Genomic DNA, 9,974 nt, shown 5'->3' with positions numbered 1-9,974 from the left:
AGGTGTCAGGTTATTAAAGGGGAAACACTGCAGGTGTCAGGTTATTAAAGGGGAAACCACTGCAGGTGTCAGGTTATTAAAGGGGAACCACTGCAGGTGTCAGGTTATTAAAGGGGAAACACTGCAGGTGTCAGGTTATTAAAGGGGAAACCACTGCAGGTGTCAGGTTATTAAAGGGAAACCACTGCAGGTGTCAGGTTATTAAAGGGGAACCCACTGCAGGTGTCAGGTTATTAAAGGGGAAACCACTGCAGGTGTCAGGTTATTAAAGGGGCAGGTGTCAGGTTACCCACTGCAGGTGTCAGGTTATTAAAGGGGAAACCACTGCAGGTGTCAGGTTATTAAAGGGGAAACACTGCAGGTGTCAGGTTATTAAAGGGGAAACCACTGCAGGTGTCAGGTTATTAAAGGGGAAACCACTGCAGGTGTCAGGTTATTAAAGGGGAACCACTGCAGGTGTCAGGTTATTAAAGGGGAAACCACTGCAGGTGTCAGGTTATTAAAGGGGAAACACTGCAGGTGTCAGGTTATTAAAGGGAAACCACTGCAGGTGTCAGGTTATTAAAGGGGAAACACTGCAGGTGTCAGGTTATTAAAGGGGAACCCACTGCAGGTGTCAGGTTATTAAAGGGGAAACCACTGCAGGTGTCAGGTTATTAAAGGGGATAAAGGGAAACCCACTGCAGGTGTCAGGTTATTAAGGGGAAACACTGCAGGTGTCAGGTTATTAAGGTTAGGGAAACCACTGCAGGTGTCAGGTTATTAAAGGGGAAACCACTGCAGGTGTCAGGTTATTAAAGGGGAACCACTGCAGGTGTCAGGTTATTAAAGGGGAAACCACTGCAGGTGTCAGGTTATTAAAGGGGAAACACTGCAGGTGTCAGGTTATTAAAGGGGAAACCACTGCAGGTGTCAGGTTATTAAAGGGGAAACCACTGCAGGTGTCAGGTTATTAAAGGGGAAACACTGCAGGTGTCAGGTTATTAAAGGGGAAACCACTGCAGGTGTCAGGTTATTAAAGGGGAAACCACTGCAGGTGTCAGGTTATTAAAGGGGAAACCACTGCAGGTGTCAGGTTATTAAAGGGGAAACCACTGCAGGTGTCAGGTTATTAAAGGGGAAACACTGCAGGTGTCAGGTTATTAAAGGGGAACCACTGTAGGTTATTAAAGGGGAAACACTGCAGGTTATTAAAGGGGAAACACTGCAGGTGTCAGGTTATTAAAGGGGAAACCACTGCAGCTGTCAGGTTATTAAAGGGGAAACACTGCAGGTGTCAGGTTATTAAAGGGGAAACACTGCAGGTGTCAGGTTATTAAAGGGGAAACCACTGCAGCTGTCAGGTTATTAAAGGGGAAACACTGCAGGTGTCAGGTTATTAAAGGGGAAACACTGCAGGTGTCAGGTTATTAAAGGGGAACCACTGCAGGTGTCAGGTTATTAAAGGGGAACCCACTGCAGGTGTCAGGTTATTAAAGGGGAACCACTGCAGGTGTCAGGTTATTAAAGGGGAAACACTGCAGGTGTCAGGTTATTAAAGGGGAAACCACTGCAGGTGTCAGGTTATTAAAGGGGAACCCACTGCAGGTGTCAGGTTATTAAAGGGGAACCACTGCAGGTGTCAGGTTATTAAAGGGGAACCCACTGCAGGTGTCAGGTTATTAAAGGGGAAACACTGCAGGTGTCAGGTTATTAAAGGGGAACCACTGCAGGTGTCAGGTTATTAAAGGGGAAACACTGCAGGTGTCAGGTTATTAAAGGGGAAACACTGCAGGTGTCAGGTTATTAAAGGGGAACCCACTGCAGGTGTCAGGTTATTAAAGGGGAGCAGGTTATTAAAGGGGAAACACTGCAGGTGTCAGGTTATTAAAGGGGAACCCACTGCGGGTTATTAAAGGGGAAACACTGCAGGTGTCAGGTTATTAAAGGGGAACCACTGCAGGTGTCAGGTTATTAAAGGGGAAACACTGCAGGTGTCAGGTTATTAAAGGGGAAACACTGCAGGTGTCAGGTTATTAAAGGGGAAACACTGCAGGTGTCAGGTTATTAAAGGGGAACCCACTGCAGGTGTCAGGTTATTAAAGGGGAAACACTGCAGGTGTCAGGTTATTAAAGGGGAACCCACTGCAGGTGTCAGGTTATTAAAGGGGAACCACTGCAGGTGTCAGGTTATTAAAGGGGAACCCACTGCAGGTGTCAGGTTATTAAAGGGGAAACACTGCAGGTGTCAGGTTATTAAAGGGGAAACACTGCAGGTGTCAGGTTATTAAGGAGTGTACTGCAGGTTAACCTTTAAAGGGAAAACAGCAGGTGTCAGGTTATTCCACTGCAGGTGTCCATTAAAGCGGTCCTGGAGGTGTCTTATTACACTGCAGGTGTCAGGTTATTAAGGGGAACCCACTGGGTGTCAGGTTATTAAAGGACCCACTGCAGGTGTCAGGTTATTAAAGCAACCACTGCAGGTGTCAGGTTAGGGGAAACATGCCATGTCTGGTTAGGGAACCACTGCAGGTGTCAGGTTATTAAAGGGGAACACTGCAGGTGTCAGGTTATTAAAGGGAAACACTGAGGTGTCAGGTTATTAAAGGGGGAACCACTGCAGGTGTCAGGTTATTAAAGGGGAACCACTGCAGGTGTCAGGTTATTAAAGGGGAGTGTCAGGTTATTAAAGGGGAAAACACTGCAGGTGTCAGGTTATTAAAGGGGAAACACTGCAGGTGTCAGGTTATTAAAGGGGAAACACTGCAGGTGTCAGGTTATTAAAGAAACACTGCAGGTGTCAGGTAGGTGTCAGGTTATTAAAGGGAAACCAGAGGTGTCAGGTTATTAAAGGGGAAACACTGCAGGTGTCAGGTTATTAGGGAAACACTGCAGGTGTCAGGTTATTAGGGGGGGGGATTAACTGCAGGTGTCAGGTTATTAAAGGGGGAACCAGGGGTGTCAGGTTATTAAAGAGGACTCAGGTGTCTTATTAAAGGGGAAACCCTGCAGGTGTCAGGGAAAAACACTGCAGGTCTGAGGGAGGGAGGGAGGGAGGGGTCAGGAGTTAGGGGAGAGACTCAGGAGGGGGCCAGGAGGAGGGGGAGGGAGAGGAGGGAGAGGAGGGGGGAGAGGGGTGTCAGGTTAGGGGAGAGAGGTGTCAGGGAGGGGGGAGAGAGGGGAGGGAGGGTTAAAGGAGTGTACATTAACCTTGGGAGAGTCTCTTCCTTACACTCTGAGGGACTCCAGAGGGAGGGGGAGGGGAGAGAGGAGAGGGAGGGGAGGGGGAGGAGGGAGAGAGAGAGGGAGGGAGGGAGGGAGGGGAGGGAGGGAGAGGAGGGGGGAGGGAGAGGAGGGAGGGAGGGAGAGAGGAGGGGGAGAGGGAGGAGGGAGAGAGGGAGAGGGAGGAGAGGGAGAGAGGGGGAGGGAGGGAGAGGGAGGGAGAGAGGAGGGGAGGGAGAGAGGGAGGGGGAGGAGGAGAGGGAGGGGAGAGAGAGGGGGGGAGGGGAGAGAGAGAGAGGGGGAGGGAGAGAGGGGAGGGGGAGGGAGAGAGGGAGAGGGAGAGAGAGAGAGAGAGGGAGAGAGAGGGAGGGAGAGAGGGGAGGGAGAGAGGGGAGAGAGGGGAGAGGGGAGAGAGGAGGGAGAGAGAGAGAGGAGGGAGAGAGAGGGGGGAGAGAGAGGGAGGGGGAGAGAGGGAGGGAGGAGAGGGAGGGGAGAGACAGGGAGGGGGAGAGACAGGGAGGGGGAGAGATGGAGAGAGGGGGAGAGAGAGGAGGAGAGGGAGGGGAGAGAGACAGGGAGGGGAGAGACAGGGAGGGGGAGGGACAGGGAGGGGGAGAGACAGGGAGGGGGAGAGACAGGGAGGGGGAGAGACAGGGAGGGGGAGAGACAGGGTGGGGGAGAGAGAGAGAGAGAGAGAGAGAGAGAGAGAGAGAGAGATGGTGGTGTAGAAGGTAAATATACCTCCATGTCATTGGCTGTGAACAGACAGGTGGGCGGACTCATGTCATTGGCTGTGAACAGACAGGTGGGCGGGACTCATGTCATTGGCTGTGAACAGACAGGTGGGCGGGACTCATGTCATTGGCTGTGAACAGACAGGTGGGCGGGACTCATGTCATTGGCTGTGAACAGACAGGTGGGCGGGACTCATGTCATTGGCTGTGAACAGACAGGTGGGCGGGACTCATGTCATTGGCTGTGAACAGACAGGTGGGCGGGACTCACGGCGTCCTCTGCCCGGCGTGACAGCAGCACACTGGTGTTTGAGGTCAAGGGCACAGGCCGTGTGGAGGACAGGATCAACGAAGACGTCTGCCTTGCTCTCCTTCAACATGTTCAGCACCTCCTTCTTACACAAGTCATGTTTGATCTTCAACAGGTTGGCCTTTAGACACTCCTCCACCTGACCTGTCTGCTCCTGGGCCACTGCCTCCTCCGCACACAGACCGGGGATCTAGAGGAGTGACAGGGGGAGGGACGGAGGGAGGGAGGGAGGGAGGGAGGGAGGGAGGGAGAGAGAAAGGGAGGGAGGGAGAGAGTGAGGGAGAGAGGGAGGGAGGGAGGGAGGGAGGGAGGGAGGGAGGGAGGGAGGGAGGGAGGGAGGGAGGGAGGGAGGGAGGGGGAGGGAGGGGAGGGAGGGAGAAAGGGAGAGAGGGAGGGAGGGAGGGGAGAGAGGGAGGGAGGGAGGGAGGAGAGAGGGGGAGGGAGGGAGGGAGGGAGGGAGGGAGGGAGGGAGGGAGGGAGAAAGAGGGAGGAGGGAGGGAGGGAGGGAGGGAGGGAGGGAGAGAGGGAGTGAGGGAGGGAGGGAGGAGTGGATTTGGGGGTCTATATTAACACTCCTCACCTCCTCAACACAGTGGATCTGTAGCTGGGGGTCCAGTCTATATTAACACTCCTCACCTCCTCAACACAGTGGATCTGGGGTCCAGTCTATATTAACACTCCTCACCTCCTCAACACAGTGGATCTGGGGTCCAGTCTATATTAACACTCCTCACCTCCTCAGCACAGTGGATCTGGGGTCCAGTCTATATTAACACTCCTCACCTCCTCAGCACAGTGGATCTGGGGTCCAGTCTATATTAACACTCCTCACCTCCTCAACACAGTGGATCTGGGGTCCAGTCTATATTAACACTCCTCACCTCCTCACCACAGTGGATCTGTAGCTGGGGGTCCAGTCTATATTAACACTCCTCACCTCCTCAACACAGTGGATCTGGGGTCCAGTCTATATTAACACTCCTCACCTCCTCAACACAGTGGATCTGGGGTCCAGTCTATATTAACACTCCTCACCTCCTCAACACAGTGGATCTGGGGTCCAGTCTATATTAACACTCCTCACCTCCTCAACACAGTGGATCTGGGGTCCAGTCTATATTAACACTCCTCACCTCCTCAACACAGTGGATCTGGGGTCCAGTCTATATTAACACTCCTCACCTGGATCTGGGGTCCTCAACACAGTGGATCTGGGGTCCAGTCTATATTAACACTCCTCACCTCCTCAACACAGTGGATCTGGGGTCCAGTCTATATTAACACTCCTCACCTCCTCAACACAGTGGATCTGGGGTCCAGTCTATATTAACACTCCTCACCTCCTCAACACAGTGGATCTGGGGTCCAGTCTATATTAACACTCCTCACCTCCTCAACACAGTGGATCTGGCTGGGGGTCCAGTCTATATTAACACTCCTCACCTCCTCAACACAGTGGATCTGGGGTCCAGTCTATATTAACACTCCTCACCTCCTCAGCACAGTGGATCTGGGGTCCAGTCTATATTAACACTCCTCACCTCCTCAACACAGTGGATCTGGGGTCCAGTCTATATTAACACTCCTCACCTCCTCAACACAGTGGATCTGTAGCTGGGGTCCAGTCTATATTAACACTCCTCACCTCCTCAACACAGTGGATCTGGGGTCCAGTCTATATTAACACTCCTCACCTCCTCAACACAGTGGATCTGGGGTCCAGTCTATATTAACACTCCTCACCTCCTCAACACAGTGGATCTGTAGCTGGGGGGTCCAGTCTATATTAACACTCCTCACCTCCTCAACACAGGGGGTCCAGTCTATATTAACACTCCTCACCTCCTCAACACAGTGGATCTGGGGTCCAGTCTATATTAACACTCCTCACCTCCTCAACACAGTGGATCTGGGGTCCAGTCTATATTAACACTCCTCACCTCCTCAACACAGTGGATCTGGGGTCCAGTCTATATTAACACTCCTCACCTCCTCAACACAGTGGATCTGGGGTCCAGTCTATATTAACACCCCTCACCTCCTCAGCACAGTGGATCTGGGGTCCAGTCTATATTAACACTCCTCACCTCCTCAACACAGTGGATCTGGGGTCCAGTCTATATTAACACTCCTCACCTCCTCAACACAGTGGATCTGGGGTCCAGTCTATATTAACACTCCTCACCTCCTCAACACAGTGGATCTGGGGTCCAGTCTATATTAACACTCCTCACCTCCTCAACACAGTGGATCTGGGGTCCAGTCTATATTAACACTCCTCACCTCCTCAACACAGTGGATCTGTAGCTGGGGTCCAGTCTATATTAACACTCCTCACCTCCTCAACACAGTGGATCTGGGGTCCAGTCTATATTAACACTCCTCACCTCCTCAACACAGTGGATCTGGGGTCCAGTCTATATTAACACTCCTCACCTCCTCAACACAGTGGATCTGGGGTCCAGTCTATATTAACACTCCTCACCTCCTCAACACAGTGGATCTGGGGTCCAGTCTATATTAACACTCCTCACCTCCTCAACACAGTGGATCTGGGGTCCAGTCTATATTAACACTCCTCACCTCCTCAACACAGTGGATCTGGGGTCCAGTCTATATTAACACTCCTCACCTCCTCAACACAGTGGATCTGGGGTCCAGTCTATATTAACACTCCTCACCTCCTCAACACAGTGGATCTGTAGGGGGTCCAGTCTATATTAACACTCCTCACCTCCTCAACACAGTGGATCTGGGGTCCAGTCTATATTAACACTCCTCACCTCCTCAGTGGATCACAGTGGGGGGTCCAGTCTATATTAACACTCCTCACCTCCTCAACACAGTGGATCTGGGGTCCAGTCTATATTAACACTCCTCACCTCCTCAACACAGTGGATCTGGGGTCCAGTCTATATTAACACTCCTCACCTCCTCAACACAGTGGATCTGGGGTCCAGTCTATATTAACACTCCTCACCTCCTCAACACAGTGGATCTGGGGTCCAGTCTATATTAACACTCCTCACCTCCTCAACACAGTGGATCTGGGGTCCAGTCTATATTAACACTCCTCACCTCCTCAACACAGTGGATCTGGGGTCCAGTCTATATTAACACTCCTCACCTCCTCAACACAGTGGATCTGTAGCTGGGGTCCAGTCTATATTAACACTCCTCACCTCCTCAACACAGTGGATCTGGGGTCCAGTCTATATTAACACTCCTCACCTCCTCAGCACAGTGGATCTGGGGTCCAGTCTATATTAACACTCCTCACCTCCTCAACACAGTGGATCTGTGGATCGCTGGGGGTCCAGTCTATATTAACACTCCTCACCTCCTCAACACAGTGGATCTGGGGTCCAGTCTATATTAACACTCCTCACCTCCTCAACACAGTGGATCTGGGGTCCAGTCTATATTAACACTCCTCACCTCCTCAACACAGTGGATCTGGGGTCCAGTCTATATTAACACTCCTCACCTCCTCAACACAGTGGATCTGGGGTCCAGTCTATATTAACACTCCTCACCTCCTCAACACAGTGGATCTGGGGTCCAGTCTATATTAACACTCCTCACCTCCTCAACACAGTGGATCTGGGGTCCAGTCTATATTAACACTCCTCACCTCCTCAACACAGTGGATCTGGGGTCCAGTCTATATTAACACTCCTCACCTCCTCAACACAGTGGATCTGGGGTCCAGTCTATATTAACACTCCTCACCTCCTCAACACAGTGGATCTGGGGTCCAGTCTATATTAACACTCCTCACCTCCTCAACACAGTGGATCTGTAGCTGGGGGTCCAGTCTATATTAACACTCCTCACCTCCTCAACACAGTGGATCTGGGGTCCAGTCTATATTAACACTCCTCACCTCCTCAACACAGTGGATCTGGGGTCCAGTCTATATTAACACTCCTCACCTCCTCACCACAGTGGATCTGTAGCTGGGGGTCCAGTCTATATTAACACTCCTCACCTCCTCAACACAGTGGATCTGGGGTCCAGTCTATATTAACACTCCTCACCTCCTCAACACAGTGGATCTGTAGCTGGGGGTCCAGTCTATATTAACACTCCTCACCTCCTCAGCACAGTGGATCTGGGGTCCAGTCTATATTAACACTCCTCACCTCCTCAGCACAGTGGATCTGGGGTCCAGTCTATATTAACACTCCTCACCTCCTCAACACAGTGGATCTGGGGTCCAGTCTATATTAACACTCCTCACCTCCTCAACACAGTGGATCTGGGGTCCAGTCTATATTAACACTCCTCAACACAGTGGATCTGGGGTCCAGTCTATATTAACACTCCTCACCTCCTCAACACAGTGGATCTGGGGTCCAGTCTATATTAACACTCCTCACCTCCTCAACACAGTGGATCTGGGGTCCAGTCTATATTAACACTCCTCACCTCCTCAACACAGTGGATCTGGGGTCCAGTCTATATTAACACTCCTCACCTCCTCAACACAGTGGATCTGGGGTCCAGTCTATATTAACACTCCTCACCTCCTCAACACAGTGGATCTGGGGTCCAGTCTATATTAACACTCCTCACCTCCTCAACACAGTGGATCTGGGGTCCAGTCTATATTAACACTCCTCACCTCCTCAACACAGTGGATCTGGGGTCCAGTCTATATTAACACTCCTCACCTCCTCAACACAGTGGATCTGGGGTCCAGTCTATATTAACACTCCTCACCTCCTCAACACAGTGGATCTGGGGTCCAGTCTATATTAACACTCCTCACCTCCTCAACACAGTGGATCTGGGGTCCAGTCTATATTAACACTCCTCACCTCCTCAGCACAGTGGATCTGTAGCTGGGGGTCCAGTCTATATTAACACTCCTCACCTCCTCAACACAGTGGATCTGTAGCTGGGGGTCCAGTCTATATTAACACTCCTCACCTCCTCAGCACAGTGGATCTGGGGTGTCTAGTGGATCTGGGGTCCAGTCTATATTAACACTCCTCACCTCCTCAACACAGTGGATCTGGGGTCCAGTCTATATTAACACTCCTCACCTCCTCAACACAGTGGATCTGGGGTCCAGTCTATATTAACACTCCTCACCTCCTCAACACAGTGGATCTGGGGTCCAGTCTATATTAACACTCCTCACCTCCTCAGCACAGTGGATCTGGGGTCCAGTCTATATTAACACTCCTCACCTCCTCAGCACAGTGGATCTGGGGTCCAGTCTATATTAACACTCCTCACCTCCTCAACACAGTGGATCTGGGGTCCAGTCTATATTAACACTCCTCACCTCCTCACACAGTGGATCTGTAGCTGGGGGTCCAGTCTATATTAACACTCCTCACCTCCTCAACACAGTGGATCTGGGGTCCAGTCTATATTAACACTCCTCACCTCCTCAACACAGTGGATCTGGGGTCCAGTCTATATTAACACTCCTCACCTCCTCAACACAGTGGATCTGGGGTCCAGTCTATATTAACACTCCTCACCTCCTCAACACAGTGGATCTGGGGTCCAGTCTATATTAACACTCCTCACCTCCTCAACACAGTGGATCTGGGGTCCAGTCTATATTAACACTCCTCACCTCCTCAACACAGTGGATCTGGGGTCCAGTCTATATTAACACTCCTCACCTCCTCAACACAGTGGATCTGGGGTCCAGTCTATATTAACACTCCTCACCTCCTCAACACAGTGGATCTGGGGTCCAGTCTATA

The 9,974-nt window shown here is 51.3% G+C and overlaps 1 protein-coding gene across 1 annotated transcript in view; it reads right to left on the bottom strand.

Annotated features, from left to right (window-relative positions):
- Nucleotides 1-4,056: 4,056 nt before the first annotated feature.
- LOC127919829 (Golgi apparatus protein 1-like) overlaps nt 4,057-9,974 on the bottom strand; it is a gene marked incomplete at its 5' end in the record, with an annotated part of 62,993 nt that continues 57,075 nt past the window's right edge. The window contains one exon of the mRNA XM_052503686.1: nt 4,057-4,435. Within this exon, the coding sequence (XP_052359646.1) occupies nt 4,166-4,435 (270 nt within the window). The remainder of the gene's footprint in view (nt 4,436-9,974) is intronic.

Source organism: Oncorhynchus keta, unplaced genomic scaffold (genome assembly GCF_023373465.1).
Source record: "Oncorhynchus keta strain PuntledgeMale-10-30-2019 unplaced genomic scaffold, Oket_V2 Un_contig_17588_pilon_pilon, whole genome shotgun sequence".
In the NCBI taxonomy this organism is placed as follows: domain Eukaryota; kingdom Metazoa; phylum Chordata; class Actinopteri; order Salmoniformes; family Salmonidae; genus Oncorhynchus; species Oncorhynchus keta.
The sequence above is the reverse complement of the archived record's forward strand: the minus strand, read 5'-3'. Positions and strand labels throughout refer to the sequence as shown.